The sequence below is a fragment of the Lathamus discolor genome, chromosome W (assembly GCF_037157495.1).
Source record: "Lathamus discolor isolate bLatDis1 chromosome W, bLatDis1.hap1, whole genome shotgun sequence".
NCBI classification, from domain to species: domain Eukaryota; kingdom Metazoa; phylum Chordata; class Aves; order Psittaciformes; family Psittacidae; genus Lathamus; species Lathamus discolor.
In genome coordinates, this window is record NC_088908.1 from 33,260,182 (window position 1) to 33,282,668 (window position 22,487).

Sequence of the window (22,487 nt, forward strand, 5' to 3'; positions counted from 1 at the left end):
AACCCGGTGTTGGAAGTATTTCATTTGTGATCCCCAGAGTGAAATTAAGACGCAAGCAAGGTCAAGTACCACAACTGGTCAGTTTGTTTATTATAAAAAGCTGATTATTATAGAAAAGATAGCGATAGGACAGGTCAGAGAAAAAGATAGAAATTAAGCAAGTGTTTGGAGCGCAGAGAGATAGTCACCACCATGGATCCAGCGGCCTCCCCAAGGGTTCATAGTCATCGTCTTCGGTGGTGGGAGCCCTCCAGGGTCTGTAGTTGTCATCAGAGGTGGGTGGCCACCACAGCAATTACCTTTTTCCCCTTTTATTAGGTGTTGGGGGGAGCATCTCTGTTCTTAATGTCATGTACTGCACATTCCAGGTGGAGCATGTGCATCCAGTTTCGCTGGTCTTGCAGCCAGCTCTTCAACTGCACATGTCTGCCAGCAATCCTTGAGATAATGGACTGTGGAGTCTAATCTCTGCTCCTCCCACCCATCTCTCAGACAATGGAAGGTGGGGTCTTATGTCTACTCCTCCCACCCATCTCTCAGACAGCGGGCAGTGGACAGCTACTCACACCCATCTTCAACATAGTGGACCTCAGCTTCTCATACCAGTCTTTGAGACAATGGATGGTGGAGTCTGATTTCAGTTCACTCTCTCACAGCCGCCTTGCAAGGATGTCAGCCAGCTCTCTTAACACTCTCAGGTGGATATTGTCAGGCCCCATCAATTTATAGAGGTCAAGCTCCTGTAGTTCATGTAGCAACTTTTCTTTCACTGACAGTGGATCTGTGCCTGTGTAAACCTGGATTTTGGAACCCAAGACCTTGGGGCCCAACAGTGCTGGTAAAGACGAAGGTGAAAAAAGTGTTGAGAACCCCTTCCTTTTCAGCGTTGTTGTTGACTAATTCCTGCCTCCTGTTTAACAGCAGGTTGATATTTTCCTTTTGTTTCTGCTTGTTGTTTATGCACCTGAAAAACCCTTTGTTGCAGGTTTTGACATCTCTGGCCAGTTTCAGTTGGAGCTGAGCTTGTGCTTTTCTAACTGCATCTCTGCACACCCTGGCAATTCCCTTGTAATTCTCAATAGGAATTTGTCCACTTTTCCATTTCTGGTATGTTTCTCCTTTGGTTTTGAACAGACTCAGAAGCTCGTAGTTAAGCCAAGGGGGTTGATAGGGCTTCCACAATCGCAGGAGTTGACTTATATACATTCAAGGTTCTCCTTAACATAGACTGTGATGGCTCCTCCTCTTCTTACCTGCCTGTCTTTAGGAAAAAGCCTATGGCTATCCATCACGATCCTCCAGTCATGTGACTTGTCCCACCATGTTTCAGTTTTTCCTATGATACCGTAGCTTTCTGACTAGGCATGGAGCTCCAGTTCCTCCTGTTTGTTTACTAGGCTTTGTGCATTGGTATGCATACACTTGAGTTGTTCTTGTGGCTTAGTCGTGGTTTAAGCCCAGCTGGCAACTCAGAACCACGCAGCCACTCACACACTCCTCCCCCACCTTCTTCTTCCCCCTGCTCCCAGAGGGATGGGGAGGAGAAACGAAAGAATGTAAATCCCACCAGTTGAGATAAGAACAGTCCAGTAACTAAGGTATAACACAAACCCACTATTGCTACCGCCAATAATAATAATGATAAGAGAAATAACAAGGGAAGAGAATACAACTGTTCACCACATGCCAACTGATACCCAGCCCAACACAAGCGGCGATCTAGCCCTTCCGGGTAACTGCCCCCAGTTTATATACTGGTCATGACATGCTGTGGTATGGAATACCTCTTTAGCTAGTTTGGGTCAGGTGTCCTGTCTCTGCTTCTTCCTGGCTTCCCCTCCTCCATGGCAGAGTGTGAGACTGAGAAAGTCCTTGGTCAGAGTAAACATTACTTAGCAACAACTAAAAACATGGGTGTTATCAGAGTTGTTCCTAGGCTGAAAGTCAAAACCACAACACTGCACCAGCTACTAAGAAGGAGAAAAATGCCTGCTACAGCTGAACCCAGGACAGTATCCACCCTTTATTCCGTACCATTCACATCATGCTCAGATCCCACATTTTTCAATATGCCATCACTCTTGTCTCATATATATATATATATACACACATACACACACAAACACAAAGAGAGAGAGATCATTCGTTAGTGCATGGACCAATCCCTATAATGCTGCTGAGTCCCTACGGTCCATGATGTCGGGCTCCATCTCTTGTAACAGTCTTTCAGAGCAGGAGAGGCTGTGTGCAGTGTTGGGTTGTTGCCTGCTGATGCTGATCATTCCTTTACAGCTGAACTCCTCCGGTTTCATCAAAGTTCATTCTTTGTTGGGATGATGGTTGAAGGGAAGTCAGGGCCAGTCGCTGGTGGCCTGAGGACACCTAGTTGGTGGCCTATAAAAGTGCTACATAGCAGGCAAAAGCATACAGTTGAGTTCACTGTCTTCCCCTAAAATCAAATCCCCTTGAGGTACACATCAGACTTCCCAATCTTCCTGCATTACCTATGAAGTATATCTGGGTCCCTGAGCAAAAGCAATCCCATGAGTGGGTTTGCCTTTACCTGAAGCAGGAATAACCCAGACTGTCTTCCCCAGAAAATTCTTTATGTGCACCACAGGAAATTTATCCCCTTCTACAGTATGTAAAAGCTCTGACTGAGCTGGGCCAGAGCTGTTGGTAGATCCTCTGGTGTTGACCAACTAGGTGGCTTTTGGTAAATGTGTATCCCAGTGTTTGAAAGTCCCACCACCCATTGCTCTCAGTGTAGTTTTTAACAGCCCATTGTAGCGTTTGATTTTCCCAGAGGCTGGTGCATGTTAGGGGATGTGATATACCCACTCAGTGCCATGCTCTTTGGCCCAAATGTCTGTAAGGTTCCAGAAATGAGCCCCATTGTCTGACTCAATTCTCTCTGGGGTGCCATGTCACCACAAAATCTGTTTCTCAAGGCCCAGGATAGTGTTCCAGGCAGTGGTGTGGAGCACAGTGTATGTTTCCATCCATCCTATGGTTGCTTCCGCCATGGTAAGCACATGGCGCTTGCCTTGGTGGGTTGGTGGGAGTGTGATATAGTCAGTCTGCCGGGCTTCCCCATATTTGTATTTCAGCCATCATCCTCCATACCAAAGAGGCTTTAACTGCTTGGCTTGCTTAATTGCAGCACATTTCACAGTTGTGAATAACCTGGCAATAGTATCCTTTGTTAAGTCCTCCCCTCTATCACAAGCCCATCTGTATGTTGCATCTCTGCCCTGATGGCCTGAAGTGTGGTGGGCCCACTGGGCCAAAAGTAATTCACCCTTATGGTTACAATCTAGGTTCATCTGAGCCACTTCAATCTTAGCAGCTTTATCACTTGTTGGTTATTCTGGTGTTCCTCAGAGGCCCGACTCTTGGGTACATGAGTATGTACATGGCGTACCTTGGCCACTATGTTCTGCACCCAGGCAGCTATATCTTGTCACAGTGTAGCAGCCCAGATGAGTTTACCTGTGTGTTGGCAGTTGCTCTGCTTCCATTGCTGCAACCACCCCCACAGGGCACTTGCCACCATCCATGAGTCGGTACAGAGATAAAGTACTGGCCTCTTCTTCATCAATATCCAAGGCCAGCTGGATGGCTTTCACCTCAGCAAATTGACTCGATTCACCCTCTCCTTCAGCAGTTTCTCCAACTTGCTGTAGGGATCTCCATACGTGGCTTGAGGGCCCCCCATCTCTGATGCTTTCCCACAATACGGCAGGACCTATCAGTAAACAGGGCATATTGTTTTTCACTTTCTGACAAGTTTATTATATGGTGGGGCCTCTTCAGCGCGCATCACCTCCTGCTCTGGTGATATTCCAAAATCTTTGCCCTCTGGCCAGTCCATGATGACTTCCAGAATTCCTGTGCGAGTGGGATTTCCTATTCGAGCTCATTCTGTAATTAGTGCACCCCACTTACTCTGTTGAGAGCTTTCTAACAAACAATGGGCATGTGAGTGATCCAGGACTCTTGCCATTGGTTAGAGTTTGTAGTAAGGATTAACGGCCTAGTTCACAGGTTACTTCAGGGCAAAGTTGTGGCCATGTATGCAGAAGTTCTGCAGGAGGAAAACAACTCCCGGATGCTGAAGAGGGAACGAATCAGCTGTCTTTGCATCATGTGTAGAAACCAATCATTGTAAAGCTTAAGCTCGTGACCAAGCTTAGAAGCAATAAAAGGCAGTGCTCTGAAGTGAGTAAAGGTCAGTTTCTGATTACATTAATCAGCATGCTGTCCGTTGATCTTCCGCACTTACTCCATGTAGCATCAGTTGCATGATGTGTAGAGGAGACCCTGCCTTTGAACATCCAGCCCAGCACGGGTGTGTCAGGGACAATAGATAATGGTCTGTGGTGAAACACACAAAGATAGAAAAGTACTGTTTGTACACTTTGGCTCCTCCCTGGAGAATCCTACTTTGGCTGCTCCCTTGGAAAGTCCAGCTTTGTTTCCTACCCAGAAAGTTCTGCTTTAGAATTCCCCGGAAAAGTCTTGACCCTTGGAGACCTTTCTAGATATTGCTAGGCACTTCTTCTGACATAGGCTGGCCCCCTGTGTCAGAATGAGTGTGCATTTTTGTCAGTATAAAAGCCTGAGCCTAATGCGATGAGGGGGAGGCAGAACCCCATACCACCCAGGTCAACGTTGCCTCCTCAGGGATGCCCACTAAGGTTGAGCCTGCCACCTTGCACTGCGATGATGATTCTCGGTGCTGCTTTCCTGATTGTCTTCACAGGATACTTGGCATTGGTAAGGTAACCAAACCTCAGAAGTATCCTTTATTGTATCCTTTACTCTCTATATATTTTCCTATATTAATAAACTAGTTGAGAGTTTTCTATTTGTCTCTCCTTTTCTCTCAGCTGGAATCCTTCAACTCTGGAACAACGGGCAAACAGGGTGCCAGGAGGAGCTGTGCTTCAGTGCCAGTCACTTCTGAAGCAGCTCAAACCCCTTCATAGGCTGCCGGTATCTCTTTTTCTGTGGGGGTGTAGCTGGCCTTGGATCCTCTGTATCCTCGATTCCAAAAGCCAAGGGGTTGACCTCGAGTCTTCCCTGGAGCTTTCTGCCAGGGGCTCCAGGTAGGGCCATTCTTCCTGGCCTGGTCCGGACTGCTCCAATGGCTACTACATGAACTGTCTCTTGTTTAATTTGTTCAAAGGCTTGTTGTTGCTCAGGGACCATTTAAAATCATTCTTCCGGGTCACATGATAGAGAGGGCTTACAATCAAACTGCAATTTGGGATGTGCATTCTCCAGAACCCCACAGCACCCAGGAAAGCTTGCGTTTCTTTCTTATTAGTTGGTGGAGACATTGCTGTTATCTTGTTGATCACATCTGTGGGGATCTGGTGACGTTTATCTTGCCATTTTATTCCCCAAAATTGAATCTCCTGTGCAGGTCCCTTGTCCTTACTCCGTTTTATGGCAAAACTGGCTTTTAACAGGATTTGCAGTGTTTTCCTCCCTTTCTCAAAAACTTCTTCCACTGTATCAACCCATCACGATCATGTCATCAATGTATTGCAGGTGTCCTGGAGCTTGCCTCTGTTCCAGTGTACTTCTGGTTGGCGTGTGGTGAGCAGTTTTATTTTCTTCCCTTGTTATTTCCTTTATCATTATTATTATTATTGGTGGCAGCAGTAGTGGTTTTGTGTTATACCTTAATTACTGGACTGTTCTTATTTCAACCTGTGGGAGTTACATTCTTTCAGTTCTCCTCCTAATCCCTTTGGAAGCGCGGGGAGAAAGAGGGGCGAGTGTGCGAGCGGCTGGGTGGTTCTGAGTTGCCGGCTGTGCTTAAACCACGAGAGTTCTTTGTGGAACCCGACGTGGGGCCTGAAGGGTTGAGATAACAACAGATCCGACCGGAGTTTGTCTAATCATATTTGTGATAAGGATTTATTGTTTTGGATTAATAGTAACTCATCACAGCGCTGATTTATTGGCTCTCAAAGTTCTTGCTCGTTATCTCGGAGTTTCAGCATGTCGTACCGTACTTATAGCCGGTATTTGCTGTTTTAGTGTTTATCAGCTGGGGGGCTTGGGCTAAGGTTCTTGTTTCACTTTACTTTATATGGTTATGACTTGTAATACAATAGACTCATTAATCATGAAACTGATCTGGTTTGCATTCCCAGTGTGGTCACCACCTCAATACTTTGTGAGGTGTATAATAGAAGTGTTTAGGTATTACACATCTTTTTTCCCCTCCTCTGGTGGTCAGCCCGTGAAGGAGACATTCCCTTACCTTCCCAGCCCCCCCACCAGACTATTTACAGCATCATTTGAGAGTTCTGAAGGTTTTGAATGGCCTTTGGGTACCCTTGAAACCTGCCTGCTGATTGTGATGGGGATCACCATGTTGGCACGCATACAGAGTGTGTTTTACCCACAACCATTTTGTCTGATCTTGAAAGTTAAGCAGAGTCGGGTTTGGGTCTTGTTTAGGGTTAAACAATTATATAGGAGGACCAAGAGATTTTCCCCAAGGCTGGACAGTCATGAGTGGCAGGGTGTGTGGGATAGCATGGACAAGTATCTAGTCCACTGGGCCCCTCCAGTGCTTTGGAACTTCTCCACTGAACAAGTGCAAAATCCGGAAAAATTGGTAAAACACTTAAATGAGGTGTGTTGTCATCCTGGTCATACCAGAGAGGGACAAATCATGGCAACATGCTGGGGCTTGGCCTATGCCTACAGAGCCCTGTTCAGCACTACCCAGCACCTTCAAAGGGAAAAAAATGTCCCTGGATCTGATGGCAAAGCAACAGACAACACAGCTACTCCAACTCAACTGTATGCTGTTGCCTGCTATGTATCACTTTTATAGCCCACCAATGATCTCTCTCTTTCTTTGTGTTTTTGTGGATGTGTATATATATATATATATATAGATAGATATAGATATAGGACAAGAGTGATGGTATATTGAAAATGTGAGATCTGAGCATGATGTGAATGGTATGAAGTAAGGGGTGGATACTGTCCTGGGTTCAGCTGTAGCAGGTATTTTTCTCCTTCTCAGTAGCTGGTGCAGTGTTGTGGTTTTGACTTTCAGCCTAGGAACAACTCTGATAACACCCATGTTTTTAGTTGTTGCTAAGTAATGTTTACTCTGACCAAGGACTTTGTCAGTCTCATGCTCTGCCATGGAGGAGGGGAAGCCAGGAGGAAGCAGTCAGGACCCCTGACCCAAACTAGCCAAAGAGGTATTCCATGCCACAGCATGTCATGACCAGTATATAAACTGGGGGGAGTTACTCGGAAGGGGTAGATCACTGCTCTGGTCGGGCTGGGTATTGGTCAGCGGGTAGTGAGCAGTTGTATTCTCTTCCCTTGTTATTTCCCTTTTCATTATTATTATTGGTGGTAGCAGTAGTGGGTTTGTGTTATATCTTTGTTACTGGACTGTTCTTATCTCAACCCATGGGAGTTACTTTCTTTCAATTCTCCTCCCCATCCCTCCAGGAGTGGGGAGAGGAATGTGGGGGAGTGAGCGAGTGGCTGTGTGGTTCTGGGTTGCCGGCTGTGCTTTGACCATGACAACTCCTGGACAGCTTGATGGCCTCAGGGTACACTGTGCACCTTGGTCACTAGGTTTCTTCCAGTATCCTGTAAAGGATGAAGATTGTCCTTGGCCTTCCTTTTATTGCTAATATATTTGTAAAAAAATTTTTTTATGGAAGTGTTCATATTAAGTTCCAGCTGTGACTTTGCATTTCTAATTATTGCCCTGCATAATGTAACAACATCCATATACTCGTGACTTGGCAGTCCCTTCTTCCACCAGTGATAGATTCTCTTTTTTTTTTTCCCCTCAGTTTCAGCAATATCTCCGTGTTCAGCCAGGCTGGTCTTCTTCCTCATCGGTTTACTTTCGGCAGATGGGGCCTTCTCCTGCGCCCTTATTCTTGAAGAATGTACAGCCTTCCTGGACCCATTTGTCCTTCAGTAATGTATTCCAAGGTATTCTCCCAACCAGTGTCCTGAAAAGGCCGAAGTTAGCCCTCTGGAAGTCTAAGGTGGAGGTTTTATTGACCTTCTTCCTGACTTCTCCAAGGATCGAAAATTTAGTCATTTCATGATCTCTTTGCCCATGATAGCCCCCAACCATCACTTCACCCAGCAGTCCTTTTTTGTCTGTGTACAGCAAATCTATCCAGGCATCTCCGCTAGTTGTCTTACTCAACAGCTGGGTCAGTAAGTTCTCTTTCACACCCTTCAATAATCTCCTGTACTGTTTCCTCTCTACTGAATTGTACTTCCAGCTGACATCTCGTAGATTGAAGTCTGTCTTGGTTTAAGCCCAGCCAGTAACTCAGAACCAAGCAGTTGCTCGCTCACTCCTCTTCTTCGTCCCCCTGCTCCTAGAGGGATGGGAAGGAGAATTGAAAGAATGGAAATCCCACAGGTTGAGATAAGAACAGTCCAGTAACTAAGGTATAATACAAAACTTCTACCACCAATAATAATAATGATAAGGGAAATAACAAGAGGAGAGAATACAGTTGCTCACCACCTGCTGACTGATACCCAGCCCAACCCAAGCAGCAATCTATCTCAGCCTTCCAGGTAACTCCCCCCAGTTTATATACTGGGCATGATGTTCTGTGGTATGGAATACCCCTTTGGTTAATTTGGGTCAGGTGTTCTGTCTCTGCTTCCTCCTGGCTTACCCACCTCCCTGGCAGAGCATGAGACTCAGAAAAGTCCTTGGTCAGAGTAAACATTAGCCAGAACTGAAAACATCAGTGTGTTATCAGCAATGTTCCCAGACTAAAGTCAAAACCACAGCACTGCACTAGCTACTAAGGAGAAAAATGGCTGCTACTGCTGAACCCAGGACATGGACATAAAGCCTGAGACTCTTACATGATACCTAGGGTGGAGAAACTTTTAAAGTGGGTGACTCTCTGTTACAGAACACTGAGGTGCTTGTCAGCTGACAAGCTGACGAGCAACAACTTTGAGAGCCAATAAATCAGCCCTGTCTGACAGGGAGTTATGCATTCATAGAATCAACTAGATCGGAAAAGACCTTTAAGATCATCAAATCCAACCATTACCCCAGGACTACAAAGTCCACCAGTAAACCATGTCACTAAGAATCTATATATTTCTTTGAAAACTTCCAGGGATGGTGATTCCACCACTTCCCTGTAAGCCTTTTCCAATGCCTGACCATCCTTTTGGTGAAGAATTTTTTCCCAATTTCCAGTCTAAACATTCCCTGGTGTAGCTTGAGGCCATTACCTCTTCTCCTATCACTTGTTACTTAGGAGAAGAGACCAGCCACCTCCTCACTCCATCCTCCTTTCAGGTAGCTATAGGGAGCTATAAGGTCCTCCCAAGACTTCTCTTTTCCAGCCTGAACAACTCTAGTTCCCTCAGCCATTCCTCATAAGACTTGTGTTCTAGGCCCTTCACCAGCTTTGTTGCCCTTCTCTGGACCCGTTCCAAGCAAGTCAATATCTCTCTTGTAGTGAGGGGTCCAGAACTGAAAACAGTATTCATGCAAAATATGCTGCCTTCCAGGCATCTATGCCAATGCCTGCAGCATAGGCAACAGACAGGAGGAGCAGGAAAACATTGTGCAGCAGGAAAACATTGTGCAGCAGGAAAACATGACATAAGTTGCCATCACAGAAACGACTGGAGTGCTGCAGTGCATGGCTACAGGCTCTTCAGAAGGGACAGGTGAGGAAAGATAGGTGGTGGGGTTGCATTGTATGTCATGGACTGCCTTCAACTTGATGATGTGAGTGAGAAGGTTGAATGTTTGTGGGTGAACATCAGGGGGAAGGCCAACCAAGCAGTTATCCTGGTAGGAGTCTGTTATAGACCAAATAAACAGGATGAAGCATTCTTCAAGCAACTGGGAGAAGTCTCACGACTATGTACCATGCTGCCATGTACCGAGTACCATGTAGCTGCTTGCTCATTCTCCCCCCAGGTGGGATGGGGAGGAGAACTGGAAGAAGGTAAAACCATCGGGTTGAAAGAAGAGCAGTTTAACAGTTGAAATGAAGTAAAATATAATAATGATAGACATCAACTTGATGGATGGACCAATCGGTGGATGAAGAATTGGCTGGATGGCCGTACACAAAGAATTGTGGTCAACGACTCAATATCCAGTTGGAGACTCAATATCCAGCAACGAGTGGTGTCCCTCAAGGATCTGCGTTGGGACCAGTCTTGTTTAATATCTTTGCAGGCGACATGGATTGAGTGCACTCTCAGCAAGTTTGCTGATGACACCAAGCTGTGTGGTTCAGTTGATATGCTGGAGGGAAGGATTGCCATCCAGAGGGACCTCAACATGCTTGTGAGGTGGGCTGATGCCAACCTTATGAAATTTAACCATGACAAGTGCAAGGTCCTACACCTGGATCAGGGCAATCCCAGGCACAGCTACAGACTGGGCAAAGAAGAGATTCAGAGCAGCCCTGCAGAGAAGAACTTGGGGGTGTTGGTCGATGAGAAAATGAACATGAGCAGGCAGTGTGCACTCGCAGCCAAGAAAGGCAACCGTATCCTGGGCTGCATCAAAAGAAGCGTGACCAGCAGGTTGAAGGAGGTGATCCTGCCCCTCTACTCTGCTCTTGTGAGAACTAGCTTGGAAATCTTTGTGCAGTTCTGGTGTCCTCAACATAAGAAGGACATGGAACTGTTGGAAGTGGTCCAGAGGAGGGCCACAAGGATGATCAGGAGACTGGAGCACCTCCCATATGAAGACAGGCTGAGGAAGTTGGGGCTATTCAGCCTGGAGAAGAGAAGACTGCATGGAGACCTTATAGCAGCCTTCCAGTACCTGAAGGGGGCCTATAGGGATGCTGGGGAGGGATTCTTCATCAGGGACTGTAGTGACAGGACAAGGGGTAACGGGTTAAAACTTAAAAAGGGGAAGTTTTGGTTAGATATAAGGAAGAAATTCTTTCCTGTTAGGATGGTGAGGCACTGGAATGGGTTGCTCAGGTAAGTTATGAATGCTCCATCCCTGGCAGTGCTCAAGGCCAGGTTGGACAAAGCCTTGAGTGGCATGGTCTAGTGTGAGGTGTCCCTGCCCATGGCAGGGGGGTTGGAACTAGATGATCTTAAGGCCCTTTCTAACCCTATTTTATATTTCTGTGATTCTACACTGTGACAAAAAACATACGTTATGTCTCTCAGTCATGAGAGGGAATCAACTCTCAGCTGGGTTCCCATCAATTACATTTGGTCCTTTGATTCCCAGTCATGAGGGAGACAGAAGACACAACACAGTGTCTCATGATTGGTACCGTAGACAGCAATTCCATATTGTTTATGAGTATATCAACTCTTATGCAAACTGACGGCTGCTAGAGTTGTATGTATTTTCAGTGCTATTAGCACAGTGATTATAAGCACTAGAAAGGTTACAGCATTTAACTGCGACAGTGCTAGCATTAGATATAGTTACTACATCTTAATCGATTTGATTAACAATCATCCATAGAATCTTCCTGACAAACTGGTTGTCCACAGATGTATTCCTGGGGAAAATATTGAATTAGCTACAAAGGCAAGGTTCATTCACATTACAGATGTAATTTATCTTGACTGCGAGGTTTGGTGCCGTTCTTCCATCTCCAGTGCACAAGCGAGGTGTTGGTCCTTTTCAGATGTCTTTCTGGGGTAATGGCATCACCCAAAGGGACCATAGGACATATGAGGACAGCTAGGATCTGTAGTTTCTGTAAAACACACAACTAAACTATAATAATATCATTCTCTCAGATAGCATTTATTTGCAGGGACATATTCCCATTTTTCTTGTCCAGATGATGTCATCTACCTGGACTTGTGCAAAGCGTTCAACACTGTCCCACACGACATCCTTGTCTCTAAATTGGAGAGACACCAATTTGATGGATGGACCACTCAGTGGATAAAGAACTGTCTGGATGGCCACACACAAAGAGTTGTGGTCAATGGCTCAATGTCCGGCTAGAGACCGGTAATGAGTGGTGTCCCTCAGGGAGTGGTGTTGGGACCGATCTTGTTTAACATCTTCATCGCTGACATGGGCAGTGGGATTGAGTGTGCCCTCAGCAAGTTTGCCAATGACACCAAGCTGTGTGGTTCAGTTGTTACGCTGGAAGGAAGGAATGCCATCCAGAGGGACCTCGACACGCCTGTGAGGTGGGCTGATGCCAGCCTTATGAAGTTTAGCCATGACAAGTGCAAGGTCCTACACCTGGGTTGGAGCAATCCCAGTCACAGCTACAGACTGAGCAAAGAAGAGATTCAGAGCAGCCCTGCAGAGAAGGACTTGGGGGTATTGGTCGATGAGAAAATGAACATGAGCCAGCAGTGTGCGCTTGCGGCCCAGAAAGCCAACCGTATCATGGGCTGCATCAAAAGGAACATGACCAGCAGGTCGAAGGAGGAGATCCTGCCCCTCTACTCTGCTCTTGTGAGGCCTAGCTTGGAGTTCTGTGTACAGTTCTTGTGTCCTCAACATAAGAAGGACATGGAACTGTTGGAACAAGTCCAGAGGAGGGCCACGAGGATGATCAGGGGACTGGAGCACCTTCCGTATGAAGATAGGCTGAGAAAGTTGGGGCTGTTCAGCATGGAGAAGAGAAGGCTGCATGGAGACGTTATAGCAGCCTTCCAGTATCTGAAGGGGGCCTATAGGGATGCTGGGGAGGGACTCTTCATCAGGGACTGTAGTGACAGGACAAGGGGTAACGGGTTAAAACTTAAACAGGGGAAGTTTAGGTTGGATATAAGGAGGAAGTTCTTTCCTGTTAGGGTGGTGAGGCACTGGAATGGGTTGCCCAGGGATGTTGGGAATGCTCCATCCTTGGCAGTGTTCAAGGCCAGGTGGGATGAAGCCTTGGGTGAAATGGTTTAGTGTGAGGTGTCCCTGCCTGTGGTAGGGGGGTTGGAACTAGATGATCTTAATGTGCTTTCCAACCCTAACTATTCTATTATTCTATGATTTAATCACTAATATGGCATTGTCTTTTCTAGTGGCAATAATTTCATCTGGCTCCGGGTCGGCCATTGGGTGTTTGGAGCCAGACTTTAGTTCCAGTATTCAATTGGTTAGTGGATCCAAATTCACAGTTCCCTCAAGCCGTAGTTATCTGTTGGGCTTCCTCCTTACTCGCATCTTCAACACAGGCAAAATCAACATTTGGGCAACATGGTCTCGTGGCTGGATTAAGATATCTTGATCTCCACTGTTCAGCGAAATCACCTTGATCTCCCCTTGATAATCTGAATCAGTGATGTCCCCAAGTATTTGAATGCCTTTGATGGCTAAAGCAGGCCTTGGGGCTATCAAGCCAAAGTAACCTGATGGAATATATACTGCAATACCAGCATCAATTACACAGATGCCTGGGATATGCAATCTATGCATTTGTAAAGAATGCAAACCTGCAGCATCCAGAGTTGCTCAATATGGTGCTAAAACTCCCTCCATTATTTCCCATTGTGTGAGGGTATCTGCTATTGTTAATGGTTTTATTTGCAAATTAGGAGTAGTGATCCTCATTAAAGGGGTTTCCATTTCCCCAATGGGTCTGTTGTTCAGTATCTGTAGTGCTTCAGGCAAATGGTTTAATTTGCCTCCCCCCAGTTTCTTCAACTGTTCCTTAAGCAAGTCATTCATCTGTTCAATTAATCCGTCAGTTTGTAGATAATATGGTATATGAAATATCCACTATATGTTGTTTGTATCAGAAAACTGTTGCACTTTCTGGTTTTTAAACCACAGCAAGTGTGAACCATCGTCGTTCTGAATTTGCAAAGGAATGCCATGATATAAAATAATCAATTACAGTGTTTTAATAGTGCTATCCTGGGTTGCTCGCCTACATGGATGTGCTATTAAATGTCCAGAGTATGCGTCAACGGCTGTACACACATATCGACAACCCCGATGGGCCAGCAGAGGACCTATATAATCCGTTTGCCAGATTTGCCCTGGTAATTTTCCTCGGTTCAATTGCCCTCTTACTATATGTAGTATGGTCCTTTGCTGTGTATGTTGGCAGACAGGACACTGGGCTATCACGGTTTTAATGATATCTGAATTTATAACAATTCTGCAGTCCTGGGCCCACCTATAAGTGGCTTTCGCTCCAAGAGTACCGCATTTCTGTTGTGCCCATTTGGCAAAACTCATCTGTTGTTTGTGATGAGGGTCTTCCACCACGACTTGGGGGATTTTTGCTTGTCCATTTGCAACAGAATTATACCATCATTCCACAGTGGGCATCCACGTGGAACACTATGAATTGAGTTTGTTGGACAAATGCCCAAGTATCTTGCCACAATTCCTTCCCCCATACTTCTTTGGAATAAATTTTCCAGTCATGTTTGGCCCAAGTTGGGAGCCAGGTAGCTAAACCATTGGCAACTGACCATGATTCTGTAAAAACATGGCATTGTCCTAGCTCTTCTTATTTAATTGCCACATATACAGCATATAATTCAGTATACTGGCTAATTTTAACTTCATCCGTACTGACTTGAACTTATTCTGGGACGGGTCATAGGCTAAGGCTTTCCAAAAACATTTCCCACTAATATATTTAGCTGACCCATCAGTAAACTAGGCATGCTTCCTTTCTTCTTCTGTTAATTGGTCTAGGTGTTTTCCCCATTTTACCTGTGATTCTTGTTTTCTATCCAGGTGATAAAGGATAGGTTGCTGTTTCACTTGCAGGGGCATTGGCAACTTTCTCATGATGTGCTGCTACTCCCCCAACCCCTACTTTAGCTCTGTATTGGGTATACCATTTCCATGTAATCACCTGAGCATGTCCTATCCGGTGCATCTTGCGTGAGCTGTTTGCCCACTGCATTATCAGAATTTCAGGCCTTAGTGCCACATCATGCCCGACTGTCATTTGTTCCGTTTCCACTAAGGCCCAGTAATGTGTCAATAACTGCTTCTCAAATGGTGTATACCTTTGCCTAGCTTTCAGGTATCTTTCGGTTCCAAAATCCTAAGGGCACTTTCTTCCTACCCTGCTTTTGCCAAAGACTCCAATTGGCATAATTATCATTTACAGAGACATTCAATTCCACCTCTCTGGCCTGTACTGGCCAGAGGTCCAGAGCCTGCTGAATTGCTTGTTTAGCTGTTTCGAGTGCTTGCTGCTGCTCATTTCCCCATTCAAATTCATATTTCTTTCATGTTACTTTATATAAGGGAGCATGTATTTGCCCCAAATGAGAGAGATGTTGTCACCAAAAGCCAAGCAAACCAATAAATTGCTGAGCTTCCACTTTACTTCGTGGGGTAACAAAATCTAAAATCTTCTGCTTAGCTCTGGGCAGTATTTCCCGATGACCACAGTGCCGTTGAATTCCTAAAAATTTTATAGTTTGGGCAGGTTCTTGAATTTTGTCTGGATTAATTTCCCATCCTTTATTTTTCATATGCTGCAATAGTAATTCTAATTGTTCTTGTACTTCTTGCTCTGTTTCTCCCTGAATCATTATGTCATCAACACGGTTTAGTGGGAGGTGTCCCTGCCCCATGGCAGGGGGGTTGGAACTGGATGATCTTAAGGTCCTTTCCAACCCTAATTATTCTATGATTCTATAATGTATCATTTGTACCATCTTTGGCAATGACAACTCGTCCAAGTGTTCTGACACAATTCATTGGCAGAGGGTGGGACTATGGAGCCACCCTTGAGGTAAGCGAGTAAACGTGTATTGCCTACCTTGCCAAGTAAAAGCAAACTGATCCCAATGTTCCTCGGCAATGGGTATTGTAGCAAAAGCATTAGCTATATCAATCGCTGCTTACCAAGTTCCAGAGTGCCGTTGTATTTTTTCAATTAAAGTAACTGTGTCTGGTACCGCAGCTGTTAATGATGGGGTGTACTTGTTAAGCTCCCTATAGACCACTGTCATTCGCCATGTCCCATCACTCTTCTTAACAGGCCATATAGGATTATTAAAGGCAGTAGATGTTGGTTTTAACACTCCCATATCTAATAAATCTTTAATTGTCTCTGAAATCTTGTCATGTCCTCCTGGTATACAATATTGTTTCATTGTGATTACCTTGGTGGCAGATGGGATTTGTATCAGAGGCATTTTAACTTGCCAAAGTGGCCGAGCTGATACATATGTCCTGGTTCTGAATTGATACTTACCATCAGGTAAGCATAAAGTCAATCCTTTTAAAATGTCAATTCCAATTATATATTCAGGGATATGAACAATCAGCACTGAATAAGTTTGTTTTGTCAGAATGACAATTTTCATCTCAGTTTTTGTCTGTACTGCTTCAAATTGTTTGCCACCTAATCCAGTAATCAAAACCTTTTGCCCTTTAATTTTTTTTGGATTACCATAAATTAAAGAGGCCTCTGCTCCAGTATCAATGAGGGCCTTAACCGTTTGACAGAATTTATTTTTCCAATAAATTTGAAGTTCTACATGAGGACGCTGATTTCTCCTCACCCATCCTTGTGCTGGAGCTTGGCCCTCATCTCAGTCCATTTTTAATTCTCTCAATTTTCTTAACACTTTTACATTTGGCCATGGATAAAGATCGTCGTACTGATCCCATCCCCTTTCATCCCCCGGAACTGTCAACTCACCAGTGGGGGGCCCTCCAGTGTACTGTCCCATTGAGGCTCAAAGGGGGGAGCAGATGGTCAAATTACCTCATCCGTCATGTCAACAACTTTTGTCTGAGCTTGAATTGCTTACTCTTTTCACAGATTTATGCAACCCACCTTGCTTGTACAGTCTTCACATTTCATTGGTGGAAATCCCATCAATCTTATCTCGAGCCATCCCATCTTCCAGCAAGGCAGCAAACACCTCTCTCCAAGAGAGTCGATTCTCTTTCATCTCGCCCCTCCGGTTATTGTCTCTCATGTTTTGGATGGGGCCTCATTCCCCCAAGTATCCTAACTGCTGTTTTTTTTCTATGATTTGTACTATGGGTTTTCCAGCTTCATTTATCAATAGTCATCATAATGCCTTTATATGCTGGCGACGCAATCCTAATAATCCTGCTCTGAATTGGAACTGATAGTGGAGCCTGCAGTATAGCATCTGCATCTCCAACAAAAGTAGCAGTTTTCATCACTTCCACCTTAACACGCTGAACACAGTCTCGCAAAGCATATCAAGGTCGATCTGCACCTCTACACATCATGCAACCGATGCTACATGGAGTATGTGGGCTGCACTAATTGCGCAATGAGCTCTAATAAAAAATCCCAGTTGTCCAGGAATTTTGGAAGTGATTATGGACTGGTCAGAGGGCAAAGTTTGGGAATGTCACCAGAGGAGGAGGTGACGCATGCTGAAGAGGCCCCACCATATAATAAACTGTCAGAAAGGGATAAGCAATATGCCTTGTTTACTGATGGGTCCTGCTATATAAGTTGCAGAAACTGCTGAAGGAGAAGGTGAATTGAGTCAGATCACAGAAGTGAAAGTTATCCAGGTGGCTTTATACATTGCTGAACGAGAAAAATGGCCAGTACATTATCTGACTCATGGATGGTGGCAAATGCCCTGTGGAGGTGGTTGCAGCAATGCAAGCATAGTAACTGGTAACACAGAGGTAAACCCACTGGGCTGCCGCATTGTGGCAAGATATCGCTGCCTGGGTGCAGAACCTGGTTGTGAAATATGGGGAGTCCTGGCAGATTGACTATATCACACTCCCACAAACCTGCCAAAGCAAGCACCATGTGCTTACAGTGGTGGAAGGAAATGCTGGATGGCTGGAAACATACGTTGTGCCCCATGCCAGTGCACGGAACACTATCCTGGGTTTTGAACAGAATTCTTATGGTGACACGGCACCCCAGAAAGAATTGAGTCAGACAATGGGACTCATTTCCAGAATAACCTCATAGACACTTGGGCCAAAGAGCACGGCATTGAGCACTTGCATCTCCTATCATGCACCAAATCAAACGATACAATGGGCTGTTGAAGACCACAGTGAGAGCAATGGGTGGTGGGACCTTCAGACACTGGGGTACACATTTAGCGAAAACCACTTGTTTAGTCAACAGTAGAGGATCTGCTAATCGGGCTGGCCCAGCCCAATCAGAACTTTTTATGTATTGTAGAGAGAGATAAAGTTCCTGTGGTGCACATAAAGAATATGCTTGTGAAAACCCTCTGGGTTATTTCTGCTTCAGGCAAAGGCAAACCCATTCTTTGGATTGCTTTTGCTCAAGGACCTGGGTGTACTTGGTGAGTTTATTGGATTTTTTCTTCTTTTGATTCTCCTCCCCATCCTGCCCCGGGATGGGGGGAAAGAGAGGTCACATGAGCAAGCAGCTGGGTGATAGTTAGTTGCCAGCTGAACTCAAAGCATGGCACTCAGCTCCAATGTCTCTCCTGATGCGACAGGTCTTTCCTCTTCAGTCTGCAGAGCAGTGAAGCGGTTCTGCAAGGGCTCCTCAGGCTTTGGGAGAAACATCCTCCTGCAGGTACTTGACATTGCAAGCTTATGTTCTTCTGCATTATTTCCCCTCTCTCCCTTCTGTGTGTGTCAGTGAGGGAGTTCTTGGCTTTTTCGTTGCGGGCAGTGGGTCTACTGCACACTGCACTTTGAACCAGGTGTCTAACTCCTTCTTGGCCTCCCTGGTACTTCACAGGCTTCTCGCCACCTGTAGCTCAGCCACCTGCTGCAGGAGGCCCTCCACCTAGGCACACTTTTTGCAGGCAGGTCTGCTGCCTGTCCCTGCTTCAGGAAAAAGGTTGGGCACTTCCTGCAGCCTGAGGTCTGCACTGCATCCTCTCCCTTCAGCAGCTCTGTCTTGGTGGAGGCATTGGCTACTGCTGGGGTAGATGGTTGAGACCCCTCAGAGCCGCAACCTTTACTCGCAGATGAGTGGTCACCATTCTGCCTTGAGGGTCTTCGTCGTCATGCGATGATGAAGAATGATTTTAAATGGGGTCCTGAGCAACAACAAGCCTTTGAGCAAATTAAACGCGAGATAATTCATGCAGTAGCCCTCGGACCAGTCCGGACCGGGCCAGATGTCAAAAATGTACTGTACACCGCAGCTGGGGAAAATGGTCCTACCTGGAGCCTTTGGCAGAAAGCTCCAGGGGAGACTCGAGGTCGACCCCTCAGTTTTTGGAGCCGGGGGTGCAAAGGATCTGAGGCCAGCTATACCCCAACTGAGAAAGAGATTGAGTTGCTGAGGTGAGTAGCTTGAGAGAGGACGCCTGCAACACCGGAGCGGAGAGGGGAGAGATCAGCGTCCAGGAGCCTCAACTCAGAGCGACAAGAGCCACTGAGGAGGGAGCCTCAAGTCCTCAACAGGACTTGCCCAGGACTCGGAAGCTCAGCTCCCGCGAGGGGCTGACTCACAGGGGGCGGAGCCAGGAGGAGTAGCACCAGCTGGGAGTGGCTAAAAAACCTTCCCAGGGAGCGCGGCGACCAGGAGCGCGGCGAACAGAGACGGCAAACAGAGATCGTCGAGGCAGTTTGCCGGCAAACAGAGAGTGTCGAGGCAGAGGGTCGAGGCAGTTTGCGCGGCAGTTCGCGCGGGCAGGCGAGCGGGCAGGGGAGCGGGCAGGGAAGCGTTCCAACCGCCTCATCGAGAGGACTCGCCTGGAGTACAGGAGGGGGAAGGAGTGCTGAGAGACGTAGACGGATTGATTGACCAGATAGATCATGGTTACAACACGATCAAAAGCTGTAGTGAGTACTAATGTGGGTATCCAGACTGAGCCTTTCTGCAGACATGCAGCTGTGCAGGTCTCTGGCTGCAGCGAATGCCTGAGCCTGGCACTTGTATTGGAGAGAGCCAGTAATACTGCTTGTATTCGCTGTGAACAAATAAATGACCTGCTCAGGCAGGTGGCTGAACTGAGGGAGGATGTTGAAAGGTTGAGAGCCATTAGAGAGTGTGAAAGTGAAATAGATTGGTGGAACCACACCCTAAGGCAAGGGCAGAGGGAAGTGGTTCAACAAGCTATGGATCCCCTTCCCTCCTACCATCAGACAGAAGGAGAGAGCTTAATGGACAAGGATGGATGGAGGGAGGTTCCTCCTCAGAGAGGTAAGCGAAAACCCTCACAATCCCTTCCTCCCTCCCAGTTGCCCTTGAATAACAGGTACGAGGTCTTGGAAATTCAGGGCCAGGTGAATGGAGATGGAGAGGCAAATCTATCTAGTGAGTCACCCAGGGCTAGTCACTCACCCCCATGCCTCAGAACTTCCCCAACCAAGAAGAAAAGAAGAGTAATTGTGGTGGGTGACTCCCTTCTGAGGGGAACAGAAGGGCCCATTTGTCGACCGGATCCACCCCACAGGGAGGTCTGCTGCCTGCCTGGGGCTCGGATTAGAGATGTTAAAAAGAAACTCTCTGAACTGGTGCAGCCGTCTGACTACTATCCGCTGCTGGTTTTTCAGGTTGGCAGTGACGAAATTATTACGAGGAACGTAAGGGCAATGAAGAGAGACTTCAGGGCCCTGGGACGGCTGGTTAAAGGGTCTGGAGCGCAAGCGGTGTTTGCCTCCATACCTGTTGCAAGCGAGGGTGAAGGGATATATAAGAAGACTCTGCAGGTTAATGTATGGCTACGTGACTGGTGCCAAAGGCAGGGGGTTGGGTTTTTCAGTCACGGGCTGCTGTATGGGACACCTGGTTTGCTGGTGACAGGCGGGATACACCAGTCCCAGAGAAGAAAAAGGGTTTTGGGGCAGGAGTTAGCAGGGCTTATTGACAGGGCTTTAAACTAGTTATGAAGGGGGGAGGGGATTTAACTGGGCCTGTTGGGGACAAGCCCAAGAGGAACATGCTAGGGATTGAAGGATGGCGGGCTAAGGAGGACTATCAATCTCTTGTTTCACTTGTGGGAAAGGATAGCTTTTTAGACCCTGTCCCGCAGGGGAAAAAGGGTACTAGGACTGGCTCCCTGAAATGCCTGTACACCAATGCACGCAGCATGGGGAATAAACAGGAGGAGTTAGAAGTCTGTGTGCAGGCTAAAGGTTATGATCTAGTGGCAATTACAGAGACATGGTGGGACAGTTCACATGACTGGAATGTGGTCATGGATGGCTATGTCCTTTTTAGGAAAGATAGGTCAGCGAAGCGAGGTGGTGGAGTTGCTCTTTACGTGAGAGAGCAACTAGAATGTATTGAGTTCTGTCCGGGGTCGGATGAGGAGCAAGTGGAATGTCTGTGGGTACGAATCAAGGGGCAGACTGGCACGGGTGATACAGTTGTGGGGGTCTATTACAGACCTCCTAATCAGGACGAAGGAGTTGATGAGGCTTTCTACAGGCAACTGGAAGTAGCCTCGCGACTACATGCCTTAGTCGTCGTGGGGGACTTTAACTACCCCGATATTTGCTGGAAGACTCACACAGCCAGTCATTCACAGTCTAGGAGGTTCCTCGAGTGCATTGATGATAATTTCTTAATGCAAATGGTGGATGTACCAACTAGGAGAGCAGCGCTGCTAGATTTAGTACTCGCCAACAAGGAGGGTTTGGTCGAAGTGGTGACGGTCAATGGCAGCCTTGGCTGCAGTGACCATGAGATGGTGGAGTTTAGGATCCTGTGTGGGAGGAATAGAATACCTAGCAAAGCCACAGTTCTGGATTTCCAAAGGGCCAACTTTGGCCTCTTCAGTCAACTGCTAAGGGAAGTCTCATGGGAAAGTGTACTAGGCGGTAAAGGGGCTCAAGATAGTTGGTTAGCATTCAAGGACCGCTTCTTCCAAGCTCAGGATCGGAGCGTCCCAATGAGTAGGAAGTCAAGTAAGGGATCTAGGAGACCGGTGTGGTTAAACAAGGAGCTGCTGGGCAAGCTCAAGTGGAAAAGGAGAATCTATGGATTATGTAAGGAGGGGCTGGCCGCTTGGGAGGAATATAGGACAGTTGTTAGAGGATGTAGGGAGGCAATTAGGACAGCTAAGGCCACCTTGGAACTCAATCTTGCTAGTTGGGTTAAAGACAATAGAAAGGGCTTCTTCAAATACATAGCAAATAAAACTAACACAAGAGGTAATATAGGCCCACTGCTGAACGAAGTGGGTGCCCTGGAGACAGAGGATATAAAGAAGGCAGAGGTGCTGAATGCCTTCTTTGCCTCTGTCTTTACTCCTGCAGACTCTTGCCGAGGGCCCCGGATTTCTATAGCCCCAGAAGGAGTCAGGACAAAGGAGGAGTTTGCTTTGGTAGATGAGGATTGGGTTAGGGATCAGCTATGCAATCTGGACATCTGTAAATCGATGGGTCTGGATGGAATGCACCCACGGGTGCTGAGGGAGCTGGCGGAGGTCATTGCTAGGCCACTTTCCATCATCTTTGGTAAATCATTGGAAACGGGAGAGGTGCCTGAGGATTGGCGGATGGCAAAGGTCACACCAGTCTATAAGAAGGGCAAGAAGGAGGACCCGGGTAATTATAGACCGGTCAGCCTTACCTCCATCCCTGGAAAGGTGATGGAACA

The 22,487-nt window shown here is 46.6% G+C and overlaps 1 protein-coding gene across 6 annotated transcripts in view; it reads left to right on the plus strand.

The window, feature by feature from the left end:
- LOC136004477 (chromodomain-helicase-DNA-binding protein 1-like) overlaps window positions 1-22,487 on the plus strand; it is a 119,467-nt gene that overhangs the window by 16,218 nt on the left and 80,762 nt on the right. For 5 of the 6 annotated variants that reach the window (XM_065660988.1, XM_065660989.1, XM_065660987.1 and 2 more), the window contains exon 3: window positions 5,560-5,607. The exons of the other annotated variant lie outside the window; for it this stretch is intronic. In XM_065660988.1, coding sequence (XP_065517060.1) covers window positions 5,560-5,607 — 48 coding nt within the window. The remainder of the gene's footprint in view (window positions 1-5,559; window positions 5,608-22,487) is intronic. 6 annotated transcript variants of the gene reach the window in all.